The following is a 23071-nucleotide window of genomic DNA, read 5'->3' on the forward strand; positions in this document are numbered from 1 at the left end:
AACAAGTCTGTTTGTGCTCATAAATGAATGTGGCATTACAGTGGGGGTGAACAGCACCCCAGGCGTTGTCTGCACTAATTTTTTTTGGTGTTTATTTGGTTGTTTCCAGTTAACAATTCCTATAAAGATTTGTTGAAGGACTCATGTGTAGTCATCTAAATGTGTTCCTTCACAGGTTCCCCAAAATCCAAACACAAAATGCTTGCGCTGTCCAGCGCTGGATTATTGGGTACAGATTTTGTAGACAGATGTTAGGCTCACCAATTTTGGCATATTGCTTATAATCTGCATATATTAGTGTTTATTATTTAAACAGGCCATTTAATAGCAGACACACAATAGACTTAACCAGAACCGTGATGGGATTCAATGGTTCATTGTTGGTCATTAGGCAGAGCAAATTTGAGAACACCCCATCCACTCCCTCACCTGCTGTTACTTAGGAAATCCAGCCAGCTTTGTAGTTCCCTGTTGGGAAATCATGTCTATGTACCACCTGTGTTTATTTTAAAAAATGCCAAGGGATCTAAATACAAGCTCAATGTCAAAGCTTTCCTGACATTAATCTAGCTCCAAATCTAACCAGGTTGTAAGATATGCTGATGTAAATATATTTGTGCTGTAGGCGGGTGTGAAAAATGATTGGCGCGCTGCTTAAGGCCAGGTCTCCGACAGTGATCGACGATAGACTGTGTGTTTTGGCGGACTCAAAAATGATCTGGGGGAGTGTGCTAGCGAGAAAAGGGTCACCTCGGTCTCACAGAGTTGATGAGATCTTGGGGACTGGCCCCCAGTATACATTGCACAGTGTATAAGGTCATGGCATATGTGGAATTTTTTAGAATCCAGAATGGTGGAAAGGAAACGTGGATGCCTTGACAGATTTTGCCAAAATCAATATTTTAAACTCATCTCGCCTTCCATCTTGACATCTTTGCTTAAAGCTGCAAAATAGACGATTCAGGGGTAGCGTGGCTTCTGGTATTAGTATTAATGCAAGCAACGCTCAAAAAATGTAGGAATGTTTAGGAGTTGTGCAGTATAAAGTGTGCATCCCAACCCACAGTTCCAGTTAAGGCTCACTACGTGGAACAGGAAAGAGCCTTCCCCAAACTGTTGCCACAAAGCGTGAACTCATTTTTTTTACCACGTAGTGTAATTCTGTGGGATTTACATCTTGATTAGTGACAGGAGAAGTGTTCTCGGAGCGTTCAATCCAAAAGTGCGGACCATGGCAACTCAGGAAACCCCCTCATGGGAGCAAACCACTAATTAGAAAACAAGACAGGAAATAAATGCAGTAATCAGCCTGTAGTTAAACAGATCAGCCTTGGTGCAGTTAATTGCATATGAAGTTGCAGTTGACATATGAAGTCCAGCTGACAAAGCTCAGGCCAGTGTACCACCTTGTTACTGGACAGTGCCGAGATTTGCACAAGAGATAATAACTGGTTTATGAAGTCTTACTATCAGTATAGATCATACCAAGGGGTATTTACATTTTCAGCATTTAGCAGATACTTTTATCCAGATGCTCAAGGGCTCAACAGTGGCAACCTGGCAGTAATTGTGTTTGAACCAACAACAGTTTGATTACCACTCCAGTACCCTAATCATTAGGCTGCGAGTACAGCATACAAGTGAATTAATGCCAACAGAATGGTTGCTATTTATCCCAAATATGTTGAGTGAGGTTAAGTCAGGGTTCTGTGCAGGCCACTGGAGTTCGTCCACACCAAACCTATCCCAACCATGTCTTCATGGACCCTGCTTTGTGGCCAGGAACATTTTGGAAAAATATAACTTTATATAAAAAATTTCATACACCTGAACCACAGAACATAATAATTAGCAGTGGTGTCCACATACCTTTGGCAATATAGTGTATCTGTTACAGCATCTTTTATCCCTCTGTTGTGAAACCTAAAATAGGTGATAACAATAAATCAGTCAGAATTAATGAAGCCCCGAGGACTGAATTGCTTACACACGTGGTATGGTCTGCACCCAGGCTTACTTGAAGTGAACCCCAGTCCATCAAGATCTCAAGGAACCGCACCCGTGGTCAAAATCAGCTTTTATACATGACCAAATGTATCTCAGCCTGATTTATATTATACTAGAGTATGACACTCTGTGTCTTACAGTCCAGATATTTAATGTTTTCTTTTTGAAATCTCCCAACAAGTCAAATATAAATGACACAGGTCAAGGAGACTGAAGAAAACCATCTTTTCCTTACAGTGTTCTTTGGAGGTTGGCACTTTAAAGAGTTGTATTGAAGGGGAGCTCACACAAGCGCTGAGATTCTGAACTCCCCGGGTTGGCTGGGCACCCTCTATCAGACATAATTGGCTACCAGTCTGCTGGGTGGGAAAGACCAGACTAAGGGTGGGGTTATCAGCTCTGTGTAAGGACCTTGGTTGCCCAGGAAGCCTGTACAGAAAGTGGAGCAGCGCAGAGTTCGGAGTCGGTCTCTATGTACGCGAAGCCGACCTCACGTGCAAATCCACATAAGTATGGGTGAATAAGAAGGGATTGGTGGACTGTGCACACATCAGAGGGAGAATTTAATATGTTAATTTCTTGAGTATTTAGTCATTATATTAAAATTTATATACGAGCACAGTTCCAAAATTTGGGACAGCAGGTGAAATGTAAATAAATAGATGAATAAATTTGCTCATTTTGTTTTGACCCATGTTATATTGACACAAGTACAAAGGACTAAAACAATTGGACTGGCATGTTTATCACTGTGGTACATCATCATTCCTTTTAACACTGTTGTGTAAGTGTTTGGAAACAACTGTCATTAAAAAGGGGTTTTCCCCCCATTCTAGCTTCATGATTTTAAAGTTAAGACATTTTTACCCAACAGTCTGTGCATGACGTAGACTTGAATCCTTTTAAAATACACTAGTCAGAAACATTACAGAAACACTTTATTCACACTGTTGAACCAGGTTTGAATCACAGCTGGTGCTATTGTTGTGCCAGACACCTACACAGCCATAATATCTATGTATGGGGCAGCGCCTTCTTCCATACAGTCAAGGTCTTCATAGAAATAATGCACAGAAGCAAAGATCTCGGTAACCTGCGCTCTTTTCTTTTATTAAAAATTTTATGCTGAACTGCCCGAGGCCAAGTTCCTTGCCAACCATCCCACCTTTTTTTGCACCCGTGCCTCCTAAATCTAATTTATGCCGACAAAATGGAATTTCCTCACCCCCCTGCCGATCTCTGATGTCTCTGGGGGTGGAGTGCTCTGGATGAAATCGCATGGAAGCGAAAGGTGTGAAATTAGAGAAATGTGGCTATAATATTAAAAGCATTTGATCAGCACTTTAAACCTGGTGCAAGTCTTACACTGTTTGGGTAAAAGGCATACGTTATTTATTACTTGAGTTGCAGTATGGCTAGCGTGTATTAATAAACGTCGTCTAACTATCATTTATGCATTTATTTTATAAACTTTCCACTGTAGACGTCATCACTCGGCAACTGGTGGTAACCATCACTTTAACTGAGTGTCCCCTTACTTGTGTCCCCTGTCCATTTCCAGCATGTCTGTGTCCCTTTCCACAAAGCAAGTTCCATAAACACATAGTTTGATGAGTTAAGTGTGGACGAACTATTGTGGATTGCAAAAAGTCCTGATCTTATCGTTTTTAAACACTTTTCGGATGATTTGGAGTGCCGACTGTAAGGTACACCTTTTTGTCTAGGGTCAGTCTGTTCACTGACAGATTACCTCAAATGCTCCTTTAGACTTTTTGAACTGAGAATGAAGATCTTTAATAATTACCAGTTACTTAGGTCCTGATTTAACAAAGCATCATTACATTTTTACAATGCCTCCACATTAGTTTATAGTATAGATTGCAGCCTGCCTCCTAGAGCCTTAAAATAGAGTGTAACCCTTTCCAGAATTATATGTTAATACAACTTTTGTTTTAGGATCTTCTAGTTCTCCTGTAGATTTATATATGTACTAATGGTTAAAATTAAACCTTGTTGTGTTTAGTTTGCCTGATTAACTGGATTACTCTTTCTCTTAAGTGTATTGCCATGTAATGCCATGTTAATGATCGAAAATTGTGTAGTGTAACAAACATCAAATAACATAAAATAGCTTGTTTATTGTGTAATTGTGTCAAATTTTTAGTCACAAACAGATCGTACAGGGTTCATGATCATCATTCGCTTTTAACTGGCAACTGTATTTTGAAAAGCATTTCTATTTCTATGTTTTCAGCTGTATTTTAAGGGGGGGAGGGATGAAGGGACGTCTAATTCTGGATTTTTTGTTGTTAGTACTTGTAATGTTGTTGCCATGAGACACTAATGAATACCAACCAAGCATCACAACCCACCTCATTAAACCAAAAACAGAATACTACTACAGTATGTCTGGGTTTAAAAATATATATACATATAAAAATAAAGATGCTTTACCTTAACTATTAAAATTATACAAATGTGGTGGATTGAATTAAGAGCGAACCTATCTATCTAATAACCTTAGTTCTGCTCTAATTCCCCAATATGGATTTTTGTTCCATCAATTATTATGTAATTATGTTTCTTTCTACTTTAAGGTAATGTGATGTACACATTATATTGTATTGTATTGTATTTCTCTTCCTTTGATCTCAATAATTAAAAAGTCACCCCTCCCACCATTCCCCCATCTCCATGATTGGAATGAAGGGGGTTTGGTGGAGAAAATTGAGACTTCTAACATATTATGCTGCCTAAAGGACAATCACCACATTTGCGTAAGTTTAATCATCGAAATGTCATGTTTCATGGTAAAGAGTCTTTATTTTTTATATATATTTTAGATATACTGTATTGGTTTTTTGGTTTTGTTTTTAATTAGGTGGGTTGCGATGCTTGGGTGGTATTCATTAGTGTCTCATGGCAACAAAAAAAATCCAGAATTAGATGCCCCCTTCTCCCCTCCCCCCAAAATACAGCTGAAAACATAAAACATAGGAATGCTTTTTACAATACAGCTGCTCATTAAAAGCAAATAACAATTGGGAACCTTATAAAATCTGTTTACATTTACATTCACTTTTATCCAAAACAACTTACAGTACTGTGACAGTATATTGTATAAGCAGTTGAGGGTTAAGGGCCTTGCTCAAGGGCCCATCAGTGGCAACCTGGCAGAGGTGGGGCTTAAACTAGCGACCTTTGGATTCCTAGTCCAGTTCCCTAACCATTAGGCTACAACTGCTCATGAAATGCTTTTTAAAATACAGTTGCCCATTAAAAGCAAATAACGATTATGAACTCACAGACAGATGTTTGAAACTTTATCCTTTTCCCTAGTGTCATCCAGAGAAAGATGTGTTACTATTGTAATTCTGGTTCCTCTCAAGGTTCCTTTCTTTTTGCATCTTGAGGGAATTTTTGCTAGCAATTATTCCTGCCAGCTTGCTAATTTTAGTTTTAAACTACAAGCTCTGTAAAGCTCTGCCACCATCTTTTGTTTTTGATACATGGGTGTAATTTGCAATTGATTTGAAATGATTATTAATATAGTATTAAAAAGATTGGTAATGTATTAAACTGCCATGGTTCAGGACTGTCATACGTTACTCTGAAAAACTGATGCTGCAATGTTTTTAACCAAACACTGGCGTTGTGTAGTTTATACGTTCACCAGATGCCCACATCAGGGGAGGTAATCCTCAGGGGTAGCGAGTGCAGGTGGACTAAATATGCTGATGCCTGCTGTTTCTAACAATACAAGTTTTTCAAATGTAGTTCTCTGTAATCCAGGATGGTGTGCATGTAAAAGGTCACTCCATTTATCATTTATACGTTATTATTTATGGGGTGAAGTGGTAGCGATAGAGTAGGAAAGTGATGGAGTATGATCATGTGTTAATAAGATAAAATGCCTGCATTTTCTACCTCACTGCATCCATAACCTCATCCTTGGCCCAATAGTAGCATAGTTTCCACAAGTACTATGCTGGCCAACAGTAGTAGCGGTGGTCATTGTTAACCTGAGCCTCGGTCGCTCCAGTATGTAAATCTGTCTTTTGATCTGCTACTATTTTGTGGCTGTGATTTAAGTGCATTTTGCTAATACGCTGTAAAATGATGCATGTCCCTGTCAGTGAGGTGTGCTGTAACTTGTGATCACTGTTCCATTACGTTGGTTTAGGGTTGACATATTGATGTGCCACTCTGCTTTTGGCTTTAGGCAGGTGTAGTCCTGGCCAGCCAAGCATACACACAAGGTTTTTTACCCTTATTTAGGTGGCAAAGGTTGCTTGTGTTCAGCTCTGTACCTAAGTGCCTTTAAACTCTAATTATTTAGCCAGTATCTCTACCAGTAGGCACATTCCTACCATTTGATATATACAGTGTTTCGTTACCCAGCATTATTTGACATTGCGTCTGCCACCAGGTAGCATTGCACATGTTGATCTTGGGATTGTGTGTTGCTTTTTGGCCACTGATCAGCAGTAGGTCTACATAACTCTGGAATTGTAACATGCTTTTTTTTCAAGCGATCCACATTTTGTCCATGATTTTTACCGTGACCCAGGCGACACAAACGATGCATTAAAACCAAACACAAAACAAAATATACTTAATTAATAAAAATGGTGGCAATGTAGTCCCATTTTGGTTTTCAAGACATAACCTAAAGCTTCCACAAGGGGGCGTTAGTGTACAAGTTCATTTCGTGTTTATCTGCAACCCATTTTTTTGGCTTGCAACTCAGGATTTGAAATACCCTGCTTTAGGCAATGGCATATTGTTTTCTGTTTCCCTAATTCGATATCCTACAACCCCTTAAACAGCCCCCCCATTTCTATCTAATTTTTATCAGTTTATCTTGGGGATATTGGTCATGGGAAAGCACTGGGAGCAAGGCAGAAGTACTCTGGACAGGGTGCCAATCCATTGCAGGGCTTTGGCCACCCCTTCATATATAGCCAATTGTGTCTTTTCAGACACCCGGCCAGCTGATAACACTGCTGAGATTCAAACCCAGGTTGGAATTTAAGCAGTGGTGGGCTAGAGTCATAGACCGACGTGCCATCCAAGCTTATTCTTGAGCTTAAGTCTCAGGAAGTCTTAAATAAATAGTATGTGTTTAAAGAAAATATATCCCACAGAGCCATTCTAATTGCAATTAGTGGGATCTCATTGGGAATGTAATGTGTGCGAAGACGAACATGCACCTCATTAAGGAAATGCCGGTAAATGTGCTTCAACTAACTTGATGCTCTTTCTCTGCCAAGGTTTGGCACTACAGGATGCTCTGTAATGTACGGCATCGTCATGGGAACCGTTTCCACTCCAGTTGCTGGATTGATGACTGTGTTTAGGGCCACTGCTTGGTCTTCAATTATCTCTGTTTGCATCCTTTCTGAAAAAGAATTGATTAGGTCTGCTCACAGCCAAATGAATACCCACATGTCTCTGTATGTGTAAGGTACGAGGGTACGGAATCTGTTTTGTATCCGTAATTTTAACACATCCTTTTACTACATTAGCATTTGTGTTTAATAGGCAAAAAAAGATGCTATACTGAATAGACCTCTCTGCGTGCAGTTTCTCACATGAGTACATTCAAGTGCCATTAGAATGTGAATCAAATGTGTAAGTTGTACCCATCTGGCACAGAAATCTGAAACACTACTGCTACCGACCAGGCAGATTGCAAACTGTTGTGTAAAAAGACCCATTCAACATTTGTGCTGTATGGTATAAATTTATAGCCATTTAGCTGAGTCTATGTAATATTATTAGGAATATAGTACTTGGTTTGCTAATTCTGTGCAGTGTTGCAGTACAACGTGTGCGTTAGTAACAAACTAAATGTGTATGAATTGAATTCTTCTAAATCCTTGAAAAGACAGAGTTTGACTATACATGGCCGGTATGCGGACCAGATCCGCTGTGGCAACCCCTAAATCCTTAAGCTGCCAGGAAAAAAATAGTGTAAAGTGTACAATAGCTGGACCTCTGAGGACTGATAATAAAGCAGTGGTAGCCCAGTGGTTAAGGTGCTGGACTAGTGATTAGAAGCTTGCTGGTTCAATTTCCACCACTGTTGGGGTCCTGATGTTAACTTGCACCAGATTTCCTACATCAGGCAGATTTTTGGTGAAAGCCAAATGATTGCTTCAACACGCAATATCTGCGACCAACTGGTCAGTACACACAGCAGTCTGTAATGGTATGGGCAGCCATTTGTTAATTATTATGTCTATTGACTGCATTTTGTGGTGTTTTGAGAATATGTATTCCCATAATAATTTTCCAGGAGTGGTTTGATCAATATTAGGATAAATTCAAACTCATTTTATTGCATTCACTATCCTCATCCTCAGATTTTAAAATTGGACCCTTATGGGCACACTGTGCAAAGTAGTACTGTAAAGTAGATCTACACCTATTTCTTCTATTACTCTTCAAAAAATGGTCCAGCATCCCACCACAAACCCTTCAAGACCTGTATAAGAGCATTACAGTTAACAGTAACATGTTTTGGATGCTCTGTCTAATCCTACTCTTCATTAGCTTCTTGAAATAGTTCTGGAGTGTGTTTGTGTGAGCTTGTGTTGGAGGCAGTGTGTTAGCTGTGCCGGTGACTGATCGCCCCTTGGGGATCCGAAGGACAAAATGAGTTTTCCTTCCAAGCAATTGTGGTGGGTAAAAGGGCGTTCAGAGGGATTAATAAAAGCCAGGCTGCGATTGAGGTTTGAGTGTGTATACATACAGTGTATCACAAAAGTGAGTACACCCCTCACATTTCTGCAAATATTTTATTATATCTTTTCATGGGACAACACTATAGAAATAAAACTTGGATATAACTTAGAGTAGTCAGTGTACAACTTGTATAGCAGTGTAGATTTACTGTCTTCTGAAAATAACTCAACACACAGCCATTAATGTCTAAATAGCTGGCAACATAAGTGAGTACACCCCACAGTGAACATGTCCAAATTGTGCCCAAAGTGTCAATATTTTGTGTGACCACCATTATTATCCAGCATTGCCTTAACCCTCCTGGGCATGGAATTCACCAGAGCTGCACAGGTTGCTACTGGAATCCTCTTCCACTTCTCCATGATGACATCACGGAGCTGGTGGATGTTAGACACCTTGAACTCCTCCACCTTCCACTTGAGGATGCGCCACAGGTGCTCAATTGGGTTTAGTCCATCACCTTTACCTTCAGCTTCCTCAGCAAGGCAGTTGTCATCTTGGAGGTTGTGTTTGGGGTCGTTATCCTGTTGGAAAACTGCCATGAGGCCCAGTTTTCGAAGGGAGGGGATCATGCTCTGTTTCAGAATGTCACAGTACATGTTGGAATTCATGTTTCCCTCAATGAACTGCAGCTCCCCAGTGCCAGCAACACTCATGCAGCCCAAGACCATGATGCTACCACCACCATGCTTGACTGTAGGCAAGATACAGTTGTCTTGGTACTTCTCACCAGGGCGCCGCCACACATGCTGGACACCATCTGAGCCAAACAAGTTTATCTTGGTCTCGTCAGACCACAGGGCATTCCAGTAATCCATGTTCTTGGACTGCTTGTCTTCAGCAAACTGTTTGCGGGCTTTCTTGTGCGTCAGCTTCCTTCTGGGATGACGACCATGCAGACCGAGTTGATGCAGTGTGCGGCGTATGGTCTGAGCACTGACAGGCTGACCTCCCACGTCTTCAACCTCTGCAGCAATGCTGGCAGCACTCATGTGTCTATTTTTTAAAGCCAACCTCTGGATATGACGCCAAACACGTGGACTCAACTTCTTTGGTCGACCCTGGCGAAGCCTGTTCCGAGTGGAACCTGTCCTGGAAAACCGCTGTATGACCTTGGCCACCATGCTGTAGCTCAGTTTCAGGGTGTTAGCAATCTTCTTATAGCCCAGGCCATCTTTGTGGAGAGCAACAATTCTATTTCTCACATCCTCAGAGAGTTCTTTGCCATGAGGTGCCATGTTGAATATCCAGTGGCCAGTATGAGAGAATTGTACCCAAAACACCAAATTTAACAGCCCTGCTCCCCATTTACACCTGGGACCTTGACACATGACACCAGGGAGGGACAACGACACATTTGGGCACAATTTGGACATGTTCACTGTGGGGTGTACTCAATTATGTTGCCAGCGATTTAGATATTAATGGCTGTGTGTTGAGTTATTTTCAGAAGACAGTAAATCTACACTGCTATACAAGTTGTACACTGACTACTCTAAGTTATATCCAAGTTTCATGTCTATAGTGTTGTCCCATGAAAAGATATAATGAAATATTTGCAGAAATGTGAGGGGTGTACTCACTTTTGTGATACACTGTATATGTGTAGCACAAACCGCTCTAGAATTGCCTTTTTTATCGTGAAATCTAATCATAGCTCTCTCTTTTTTTAATAAATAAAAATGCTTTGCAATTTTGCTTTGTCATAAGCCGATTTAGTCCACTTTTGCTAGCACTGGAAACGTGGTTGATGTCTTGGGTCTTTGTATGAATCATATTAAATTGGTTTGTAATGGACTATTTAAATGCATGCCATTTCCATCCAGACGGCCCTGTGATTTCTCATTGGCTCAAAAAAACATTAAGTGGGTTCTTTAGCCTTGTGCACAAATCATTTTCTTTTAAATATCATTTATCACCAGACATTTACAGAAGTCTTAATCATCATAATTCGCCAATTATGGATCTTAGGAAGACGCAATCCAACAGATTATAATTAGAAGTGTATTTTGTCTGAATTGACGGACTGTGATTGGTCTCTTATTTTATTTAAATGCAATGGGATTTTACTCTCTTGGGTCCAAAATCAATAATATTTTATTATCGCATCTGAAGAATGATTGATGACACATAGTTGGCCAAGGTACCAATGCAATCATGTCAAATAAATGCAAATAATAAAAAGCAAGTGCAAAGTAATTCACAGCACTCCATTATGCTTTAGAAATATAGTGACTTCATACGAAGTTTCCCTAAAACCAGCCAAATTTGTACATTTACACTCTTCCTATCATTGTTAATACTCAGCAGTTAGCAGCTAGTATATGTATATATAGTATATACAGTGACTTGAACAGGGCCCTAACCTTTAAACATGTTTAGATTGAATTAGATCATTGAATGCGAGCCTGGCCTCACAAAGGATTGTTGATAACGTTCTCTGTAGTAATTTTAGCCAAAATTCTTTAACCAAGTATATTCGGACCAAAAAAACTTATCGGGCCATCGATATAACCTTGGTGTAACCATGGCATTAAAAACCCAAACTGCACTTAGATTTCATCACAGCCCCACTAACAATTATGAAATTGAAACAATGATGGATGGATTGTGACAGTGATTGCACAGCAGTTGTAATTCGTCTGCTGATGCTGCCTACCTGAGTCTGACGACTGCCAAGTCTGGAACTCTGGGTACAATGTTTACCAGGTGGCAGGTGTAGGTTTGGTCTCAAGCTGATGATCAGACCTGAAGAGGCAGAATGCTGCTTGTTGTAATGACCTCTGGACCAGGCACAACAAGGTTGTTGGTTTGATTGGTCATGGCCAAGAAGCATGGGTGGAGATTGACAGTTGAATTTGAGGTGGAGGGCAGTTTTATAGTAATGTGAGTATATCAAACAAGCTTCGGAAATAATTTGTTTGTTTATATCTAGTAATTGCAGTTCCAGAATTGTTTTTCACCATACAAGTGGTCTTGGCCAACCACAGAAACCACTTATTTTCTCTTTAGAAACATTGTAGCATGACTCATCATTTTGTTCAGTGTTTTCTTATATTGGAGCTTAGCGAACGAGAGATTCCTACAGGTCTGTTGCTGTTACTCTCCAGTTTTTGATTAATGCTGGCTGGACATCCATCCATCCTATTCGGGGTTGCGAAGGGTGTAATTCACTGGGTGAAAGGTTGTTTTCTTTCTTTGTACGTTGTTGGGTTTCATGTGAATTGAAAAAGAACACACAGGCTCTTCTGAAATGTCTTTGTACAGTCTAAGGCATCTAGTTAATTGTTCTACATCTGACATGTATCCATTCGACCCTGAGTTCAGTGCAGTCATCCTGGATGCATTCCAGCGTACCGATATCTAATTTGACAAATGATTCATTCTGTGGTAAAATCTGCCAATTTCAGATTAATCCAACAAGTCAACATGATTTTTTTGTTTCTTTGCAGAGGGGAGGAGATGTCTTCCACCCCATACATTTTACATTTTAATCCCACACAATTCCTTTACCTCACAATCTGCAGAGTCGGTGGCGTGATGTGGCTATAAAACACTCTGTTCCGTTTTCACTCGGCTGATTGAGCTGTTTGAGGACTGATGGGTAAATTGAGGTTTTCATTCAAAGGATGAGACAGGCAGCAAGGGACGTGGATTGTTGGATGGCAGCAGAGGAAAACTGTCTGTTTATCTAACTCATTTTAAGAGATTTACAAAGAAATACAACAACCTTAGACAAGAAGTTAAATAAATCCCACTAAACAACAAAACACTATGTAAATCCCCCTGTGTTGGCCACACTCTTAGCTTACTAAGAGAATTTAGGTACTGCTCTTACTGTTCTAACATGACTGCACCCTATACACAAAATCAGGTCCATAAAAACACATTTGGCGTGAAATGCAGTGGCCCACACAAAACCCTGACCATTCAACACCTTTGGGATAAATTGGAACGTCAGTGAGCCGCGTTCTCGTCCGAATAGGCACAAACGTCCACAAACATGTTACAAATGTTTAAAGCCTTTTCAGAAGAGTGGGGGCGGTTAGAGTCATAAAAGCCTGTGGGTTGGTGTGAGGAGGTAACTCCGTATTAATACTCATGATTCTGGAATTGGTTCCAACAAGCTCAATGTCATATTGAGTATTGCTGCTGTTAGTATAATTTTGTGGGGAAATTATTGCACAGTGGTTTCTTGACACTTGACGTCAGTTGGTTCTGAGAGTGGTGTCGAGTTTTAAAGACGTTAAGTTTCAAGGTATTACCGCTTCTCATTGGAATGTGCCCTTTTGAGTTTAATGGACATAGAGTTACAAGGCATGACTATATAAGTTTTATTCTTTTTTGTCTTGTGCAGAGTGGAGCAGATCACGAGTACCTGGTACAGCAGAACTCCGAGCTGTTAAGAGGGCTGGAAGAGCTGGAGAAGACCGTGGCTACTCTCAGAGAAGAGAACATCCTTCTGGTAAGAGCCTGCTCACTCTGAAGTAGTTTGTGTGGGCACTCGGATGACCGCGCTGGCCCACCACTGCAGAAATCTAGAGCTTTTAAGGTTGCATCTTAGTCCTGCCTACACTGACATGATTGGCAACATATAAGCTCTATATACTAACAAACAAAAGTTTCGTGTGGAGGAAGTCCAGTGGCTTACACAAAGTTCTAACCTGTTAAATAGTCACTACTGTAAAACTGTTACAGAGCGTCTGTCTGAAAATCTTCTGATCATCCTACATGCTCCCAAGTAGAAGCCTGTCTAAATTCTTAGAAACCTTAAATGTTGCCTACTAAGGTGCCTTAATTCTAAGTGATAATGTGACTGAATAACAAGGGAGCATCCAATGCTTCCTTAGCGGTGCGGCACAACCTTTCTCACCAAAAAATTACAAATATTGCAGATGAATTCAGAGCAACGAACGGAGCTCTTTTAAAATGTAAATAAATTCTCTTTGATTTATAATTCGTATAAAGATGTACAAGTGTACAAGATGTACAAGTGTCATTTATTTGCAAATTCCTGTCAGTGACCGTTTTCGGTACACAGAGGGAGATGTTAGCTTGTATGCTAGCGGGTTGTGTCACCTCGGGCCATTGGTTTGAATGGCCTGAGGCTAACTGTGTTAGCTTATTAAGTGAAAGCTGTGGTGACGGAAGTAGTAGTACTCTCAGTAATGAGTCTAAATAATCTGTCTTATGAGTTCGATGTCCTGTTATATCTCTATTTAGGCAGCTGCCTGGGTAAGCAGTAGGCAGCAAGGCAGCTCTCTAGGTTTTCAGACAGACTCACTTGTCACTGCCAAATCCAAAACTGCAAATAAACGACACTAATTAAGAATGACTTACATTTAAAACACTGCTCTGCAATATTAGACTTTTGTAAAAAAAAAAAAAAAGCACATAGAGCTCCTTCATTATTCGCTCAGAATAAGGCGTCTCAGTAGGCAGCATTTTAAGGAATCTAAGAATTTAGACATCCTTCTTTTCAGGAGCGCATTGTTTTCAGACAGACCCTTGGAATAGAAAGCAGCTTTATTTTTTCCTGTCTTTTTTCTATAACAATGTATTTCTTTTTGTCTTTCATTGTCTTTTACTTTTAGCGAAAGAGCAGTTGCCCTGAGACGGAGGAGAAGGTGAAGAGGCTGAGGAAGAAAAATGCTGAACTGGCCGTCATCGCTAAGCGCTTAGAGGAGAGGGCACGCAAGCTACAGGAGGCCAATCTTAAAGTGGTACGAGCACTGCGCACTATGTAATTGCTCTTCTGTCTAAAATAAATGAACCATACTGACCTCAAGTTTATTGTTTTATCCAAAGTGCATTGGTTTAGCATTGGTTTGCCTTGAAGGCTCAGAAATGAGATACCAATGCTAAACCAATGCACTTTAGTTTAGCTAACTAACTAATAAAGTTGCTCCCAACACTGTCGTTTGTTAGCCATGAACAACATTACTTTACATCCAAAACCCAGTAGTGCACCGGATTTGTACCTTCACAAATATCCATCCCTGATTGAAATCCATAATGTTTTTGATTTGTGAGGGGCTTGTTTTTTGTTTTGTCATTAGCCAGTTTTTGTTTTGTCTGGAAGATCTATTTTTAGAGATTTTGTTTAATTTTTTTGCACAGTGTTACCTCACACACCTCGAACAACAGACAGTCAGGGGTTACACAAACCATTTCATTTGGTCTACAACGTGGATCAAATTACAGGGGGGTTGGGGGGCAACTGATGCTTATAATTAATACTTGGAAAAGCAACAGTTTGTTGAGGTTGTTTGTTAGCTAAACTATAACTACAGGCTGAATTAAATGGTATGGTCTAGTTTGCAATCGTATTCTTCTAACATAAAACTTATAAATAATTTAACACCCCCACCCAATGTCATTGTGTAACTTGTACAGCACATCCGCTGGTTCAGCACTTGGAGCTAAAGTCCTCAGTGCTAAACCAGGACTCTTGATGCCCAGTTTCAGAAGTACAGCAGTTTTTCCAGAGGTGTATAAAATATTTGAGATAAATACAAAAATACTAAATGACCAAATACTATACTATATGGCCAAAAGTATACAGACACTCAGTTTCTAGAGTTCATTCAGTTCATTTCAGCCACACCCATAGCTAAACCATGTATAAAATCAATTATGGAAAACAAATTATTGTCTTCTAAATTTGTGTCAACAAACTAAGAATGCCCTGCCAATTTCCAGCGTGATTGGTCCATAAAGACACAGTTTGCCCATTTTTTGAAGGAAAACGCCAATCACTTGGACAGACATCTGACCTCAACCTCCTTGAGCATCTTTAGGATGGATTGGAACATCGATTGCTTCAACATCACTGTAATATCTTGTGGAAAACTTTTCCCAAAATGTAGAGACATTAATGTTCATGGTGTTGCAAATGGAAATCCAACAAGCTTATAGTCAGGTGTCTACATACTTTTGATCCTATAGTGCAAAATTAAGGTATGCCAATAAAATAATCATAATGCTTACGTACCTTACTTGACTCCTTTTTTGTGTGTATGTGCAGGTGAATGCCCCTATCCCTATCAAACCAGGTGCTGTAGAACAATATAAGAGAGCATTTGCGAGGCAGCGGGCACGGGACCTGGCACAGCATGCAGACACGCTTCTCTCCAAAGATAAAGAGATCGCCGCCCTGCAGAATGAGTGCCGACAGCTAGAGGCCAAAATAGGACAGGCCAAGGTAAGCTACACACAGAACTCATTCGTGCATGATATACTGCTTTAGACATTGGGTTCTGGGTGTGTTTAGAAATCTTTAACATGATTTTTGATTAGATAAAAATAACTAATAGATCTTTAAAGTAACATCAATTACTCTTTATTGTGTGCCTGGCATTTTTTGACTATGTGTTTGTCCCCTGGTGGGCATATTTGTTACTACATATAAACATGGCGTCGCCTTCTACGTCTTTTATCACCAATACTCGATCAATAGTTGAACAAACATCTGTAACAACAGCATAACCTACAAGCTCCGCCTTCATGTTAGTACTATTTACTTCCATTGTGCAATGCCCACTGTTGATGATGCATCCTTGGCTCCCAAAAACTTGTGGAAACGTGGGCTGGTTCTTCAAAAAGCACCAAGGTTCTAAGAAGCCTGAACGGAATCAGTTCAGGAACTAATAGTGCTACCTTCCACATAGTTTGATGGACATGTAAGAACCTTCTGTTGTTCTGATCAACATTATTGATCAGGGCAGTGGTAGTGGTTAAGATACTGGACTAGTAATCAAAAGGTTGCCGGTTCAAGCTGGCAACCTTTGTATGTTCACATTGTTGGACCCCTGAGCAAGGCACGTAATCCTCAATCTCTCAGATTGTATTCAGTCATAATTGTAAGTTGCTTTGGATAAAAGTGTCCGCTAAATGCTGCAATGAAAGCTAAATTCTAGGGCTGATGTTCACAAGTGTACTAAAAACAAGGTGGAACGTACACTTCAATCGAGTGGGTTCCAACACCCACACACTACATGTTTTGTGGTGCTTTTAATCCTGAATCGGTGCAAACCTGTTCTTGTTCATTTGGCAGGAACGTGTTTAAAGGTCACTCTGTGTGGGCTGCATGATGCATAATTTTTTTTAGGCACGAAAAATTAGAAAGATCTGATTCAGATTAAATAATAATAGAAACATCATACAGAGGTTTGAGTCAACCTAAATGAATCCTTATTAGGTCAAATGATTCAGAGGTCTGATATAATGCTTGAAAAATGAAACCCATTCCCTCATCCCTTATTCATTTGTTGCCAACTGGAACTTTACTCTCTCTTGCTGCTCCTGCCACCCCCCTCTCCTCCTAATTTTTTCTTGAGGTGTACACATACACCTCACATACAGTACATGTACACCACCAGAGCAGTGGTTCTAAAGCAGTGGTTCTCAACTAGGGGGCCTCAATGAGCTTAAATGGAGGTCCCTTTGCATTTAATTGACACGTGATGAGATAGGAAAATCATCAGGCTATTTTTGTAGAGAAGATTTCTTTTGATGTCATATAGATCTATTTTAAACTACCTATAGCCTACGCTGGGTCTTTGAAATGGACACACATTTGCCCGCCGCAAAGGTCAAGGGATGGTGATTATGAAAGATTCCGATTCAGTTGTTGATGCAGATTCCGCTGAAGTAGGTGACCAAGGTGACGAAGCTCCTACCACCAGTTCACCAGAAAACCCATTACCTCAACGAAAATCAGAAAATACCAATATTTACATTTTCAGCATTTAGCAGACGCTTTTATCCAAAGCGCCTTACAGTATATAATCTAAGCAATTGAGGCCCAACAGTGACAGCCTGGCAGTGGTGGGGTTAGAACCAGCAACCTTCTGCTTACTTGTCAAGTACCTTAACCGCTAGGCTACAAGTGCCCTGAACATCCTTTATCATGGATTCATCAACTTTCCTATGTGCAAGGACACTATCTTTTGACATCCTTGCTGAGACTCATGTCAAGGGGGTCCCAGAAATTTTTGTGAACACAGGTGGGGTCTAAGAGAAACAAAGGTTGAGAACTGCTGCTCTAAAATAAAGGTCTTTTATGATTTTTGGACAAAATACCTCTACCACCCATATCTCTAATCTAAATATTTAAAATAGTTTACTTTTGGAGATATTATTAATATGGACAGCAACAAGTACAGTTATTATTAGTATTATGTTTGTTAAAGATTAGATCACATTTAATAATTTAATTTAATGATTACAAATTCAAATACAGAGACTTCCAAAGGGTTCACAAATGAGTTAAAACAGCATATGTAGAAGGTGTGTTCATGGCTTTCGCATCTTTTTTTCTATGCAGGGTAGTCCTGTCCCGGCGGCACCGTTGGAGTTCGAGCGGCTCCTTAGGGAGTCTCAGAAAGAGGTGTTGCGTCTGCAGAGGCAGCTCTCGGTCAGTTCAGCCCAGGAACAGCACTCCCTCGAAGGACCAAAGGAAGACAAGGATGAGAAAGAGGAAAAGGTTAGAGTACTGGTACTCAGCATTGCCCCTGTGTGGCACCTTGCAGTACTTTTACTTGAAATGTATTACATAATTGTTCAACCCTAATTTGTCTGCCTGGAAATGGATCAACAGACACTGTGTGAAAGCCTCCATAGTTAAAATGACAGACTGGGGTGGGGGCGCTGACAAGTGATTGAATGTAAAGTCAATTCACCCAATAACCAAACCAAACAGCAGTTGTCTTTTTCTTCTTCGTCTTATTTTAGTGGCTCTCTTTAGGGGTCGTCAAAGAAGATCAGTCAGCTCCACCTTGCCCTGTACTGGACATCCTTCTCTGTCACCCCTCTGACCACCTGAATGTCCTCCCTGTTGGCTTTTCCCAATAGAACTCTCATTCCTCCTCTACACATGCCCAGACCATCTAAATTTTACCTCCCTTACTTTGTCTGCGTCGACCCTCTAAGATCCATAAAGACGTGGTATGACAAGTTTGGTTTGGAGGAAATGAAATGCCCTGGACAAAGCACTTAACTCAATCCCATTTAAACATTTTTGGGATGAATTGGACCACTGCTTGCAAAGCATGTCCTTTCACAGAAAAAGCTTAAATTTAAACAAGCACTTTTGTTAAACGTCTTTCTAGAACAGAGGTGGCTGTAGGAGCTACAAAGAGGGGCCAACTCTTCATAAATGCTAATGGGTTAGTCAGGTGTCCATATACTATTGAACGTGTAGTGTATACGACATGAATGTGATTTTTCCTAGAATGTTTCCTGCCTGGTTTTGCAGGGCTTTAGTGTTTATACTGGCACACATGCTGTTTGCTGCTCTTACATAATGGACTGTGCCATCATCTGCCACACAGCGTAATGAACAAGCTGCCAGCTGAGAGAATTAAAAAAGCAAAAAAAAAATGCAATAAAAAAGAGAGACTTGCATCTTTTGACAGATATTGGAAGACATATAATTTGTTAGTTAATACATACTGTATTTATAATTCTAAGAAGATCCATGTGTCCATAACGTACATAAAAGAAATCTGATGCACTACTACTAAAGCTAGTTAGCAACTGTTGTTTCAGCTACAATAATTGCTAACAGATACGATAAATCAATTATATAAAGGAAATGATAGGAGAGCGACAGTTTGGGGAAGGCCCCTTCCTGTTCCAGGATGTCTGTGCCCCTGTGCACAAAGCAAGGTCTACAAAGACATGAACAAAATCTTTGTTTAAAGAATCTCTTGATGCATGCTCAATAATCCAGGTACACAAATCCACGAAGTTGAATCAGTTCATCTGGACACAAGTTTGTTGTAGAGATACGTTTCGCCACTCAATCCAAGTGACTTCTTCAGTCTGAGCTGGTGGTGAATACCCCAACCTTATATGCAGCCGATTTGCATAACGATCGTACCATTGTACCATTGTAATTAATGGTCATTGTGATTTGCATATGGACCTGACCCCGGGTCCATTGTCATGCAGTGGGCGGGGATCGGTCGTGTCCAAATACTTTTGGCCTTAAAGTAGTTAAAGTAGTTTTTCATCCGTGCCATTTATGCCTTAAAGCGCACTAGGTAAGACTCTTTTATTCACTTGTACTGATGGATTTGCAAACAAGTATAACATGACATCACTGAGCACCCGTATAGCCATTCATAACAAAACACCATGTCATGTTTGCATAACTTGGTTTAAAGAGCACAAAACCTGGACCCCTGAGCAAAGGGAAAACTTTTACTGTATTTCCTAAAGCCAGGTTTACTTCAAGAAGGAAGCAATGAAGGTGTTAAGCACAGTTGGGGAACTTGTCAAACCATATCTTTGTTGCCCAAAATTTGGAAGCATATTGCTGATTTGTCCCATATAACCTGTATCATCTCAGCACCTGAACTTAATATTACTTTAATAACTAGGTAAGATGCAGCCAGCACCCAAAGTGCATGTCCACAAGTGCTTGAGGACCCCTGGTGTACGGTCTCTTATTAAAGCCTGAATGCAAATGACAGCACGGGTAATCTGGTCATCTGTGAAGTAGATCTGCGCTCACACACTCATGCCTGTGCATGTTCTTTAATCCCCTCTGACAATGCAATGGTATGGTCCAGTAATCCCCTGGCTGTCGCCGTGGTAGTGGTGACAGGGTTTCGGATGGTTAATGAGACCCGACCCTGACCGAACCAAAGAATTGACCAGCTCCAGATCTTCTTTTTTCTTGACTTTGGCAGCTTGCGGCAACTCTGGTACGTGCGTGCATTCTCTAGTATGTACGGATTGTGTAGTGTGTACTAGCATACTGTCAGTATGTGTTACGTGCAAGCTAGTTTTGCAAACGTGCATGAATAATATTACATGCATTTGCTTTGTGGATGAACGGATTGTGTGTTTTTGCATCATAGTGCACGTCGTTCTCTCTAAGTGGATTTCTGTAAGGTCATGTAGCTTTTAGCTTCAAAAATTTGACTTTAGCTCAGCTGATACTGGACTTGGATTAATGTGTGCATGCATTTATTTACAGAATGAGTTCACAAGCAAGCAAGTCAGCGTAAAAGAGTAGCTTAAATATAAATATAGAAATAGAGTATCCATTGTGCAATGCTCAGAGATTTTGAGCTAACTCAGATCTGGAGAGTTGCTACACTAACCTACACCAAGTCCTAACCTGAACAGAACTATCATACTTAATATGAATAAACAAGTATTTCAAAAGGAACACAACACCTAGGCCGATCCATCAGGGTGCTTCTAAAAGAGGTGATCCAGTTACCCGTTTCGGTAGTCCGTAGGGATTACCGCAAAGTGCTTATAGCAAACGAGGCCTGCTGCTGCTCTACCGGTCTTAGCACTGTACCATACACCTGATAGCACAGCTTTAAACATCGCTACACAGTTAGCCTAGCACTCCATCAAAGTGGTAAAGCAGTTCAAGCCTCAGAATGTACAGATTATGAATCAGAACAAATCATGAATATGCATTGGTGTTAGCATTTAGCTATTTGTGGCTAATGCAAAGTTGTTGAGTTAGCCTGGGCCCCGTGTAACTCTGTCCACCCAAATAGAGCTCATATAAGGTGGTGTATTGTGCTGTGTATGCTTGGTGGTCTAATAAGAGCCAAGTAAACAGTTGTCCACACCATGGGCCAGTTGGGTCCATGAATTCATGCCATTTGTGCCAAATTCTCATGCCTACCATTAATCTCCAGGCCACCCAAGAAGCATGGGTCCCTGCTGAGTCAGGTTCCTCTTAAGGTTTCTTCCTGTAATTTGAAGGGAGTTTTTTCTTGCCACTGTCACCCTTGGCTTGCTCAACTGGGGTTTTTGGTCTGTTGGTTATGGATTCTGTAAAGTTGTATTGAGACAATGTCTATTGTAAAAAGAGCTATACAAATAAATTTGACTTGACCTGACTTGACTTGACATTTGATAGATGGGAGAGGGAATTAAGTATTATTGGATCAGAACACATTTTTTCCTAACTGTCTAGTTTGGGTGAACCTGTGCCCACTGTAGCTTCAGATCTGTTCCTGGCTGGTTTTCTGTCAGCATGGACATATCTGGCCATCATTCACTGTCCGTCACTCCAACAAGGTGTTTGTAACAAGGCTGATGAGTCGGGAAGGTGTGGTTCCATGTGCAGAAGTTTACTGAACAGCAACAGCACAAAAAACACAGTCCAGAAATCGTAAACAAGGAACATTCCAGGGTCAAACCGCGAACATCAACAATCAGAGTCTCCGTACCAAAAGGGGAGTCCAAAAACGAGGTCATAAACAGGATAGCTAACTTAATCACAATAAAACCCTAGGTCTTACTTGACCTACGGTCTAGATACTTTAATACAAAGTAGAGTAACAATTGTGGGGATGTTTCCCTCTGGTGGCCAGGAGTATTATTGGTCCTGGTTGACGTGACAACGTTTGTGTTTACTGGATGCTTTTCGGGTTTTGTATCATTCTTTGTAAACTCTAGAGACTGTTGTGTGTTAAAATTGCAGATCAGCTAGATCAGTCAACAACAACCACACAGTAACCATTTATTTTAAGGAATGCAAATAAGGGGCTTATTAAGGTCTTTTTCTGTGCTCAGTAAAGCATAAATTAGACATTTATAAATGACTTAATCACTATGCATTAAGCTTTATTTAATGTGAGACAGACTCCCAGTTATGCACTAATAATGATCATAAAGAATAAGGCTTAATGCATACTGAGCAGGTCATTTATAAATGTTTAATTCATGCTTTATTGAGCAAAGAACAAGACCTTAATAAGCCCCAAATTTGTGTTTCTTAAAATAAAGTGTTACCAACCACAGTTATTGTGAAAAGTCACTCAGATTTATTATTTTTTTCATTCTAATGTATGATGTGAACTTGAACTGAAGTCTGATTGTATGCATTGTGCTGATGATCATACAGATAGTCTTGACTTGTTTGAGATATTTCAATACATACTTAGTGTTTTTTCTCACCCGTTTTGTGACATTTTCACATTTTTTAGTAAGAGAAATTTTACTGCTCATACTGATGAGACTAGATTAAGCGCTAATTGTGTTAATTATGATAATATATGCTCATGGGCTGATTTTTGACAGCACACAAGTGAGTGTGGCTGCTAATATTAGCGGCTGAGGCTTAACTCTTTACTTTCCAGGTGAAGAGCAAATGAGATCAATGGCAGCTACAATGGGTCGTGGACTCATAATCCTAGGGTCTATAAAAGACTCTTGTATTTTTCCCCACCATGCTAATTAAGCATTCAGAATGGTTTGTGTTGGAATCAGTGGATAATTTCGGACCATATACCTAATTGGGTCCAATTTTTACTAGGGATGTCCCGATCCG

General features: G+C 40.2%; 1 protein-coding gene across 1 annotated transcript in view; it reads left to right on the forward strand.

Moving 5' to 3' along the window:
• LOC134303729 (peripheral-type benzodiazepine receptor-associated protein 1-like) overlaps positions 1–23071 on the forward strand; it is an 80189-nt gene that overhangs the window by 21461 nt on the left and 35657 nt on the right. Inside the window, exons 3-6 of the mRNA XM_062989200.1 lie at positions 13115–13222; positions 14352–14480; positions 15785–15961; positions 18086–18244. Of these exons, the coding sequence (XP_062845270.1) occupies positions 13115–13222; positions 14352–14480; positions 15785–15961; positions 18086–18244 (573 nt within the window). The remainder of the gene's footprint in view (positions 1–13114; positions 13223–14351; positions 14481–15784; positions 15962–18085; positions 18245–23071) is intronic.

The sequence above is a fragment of the Trichomycterus rosablanca genome, chromosome 26, assembly GCF_030014385.1.
Source record: "Trichomycterus rosablanca isolate fTriRos1 chromosome 26, fTriRos1.hap1, whole genome shotgun sequence".
Taxonomy (NCBI): domain Eukaryota; kingdom Metazoa; phylum Chordata; class Actinopteri; order Siluriformes; family Trichomycteridae; genus Trichomycterus; species Trichomycterus rosablanca.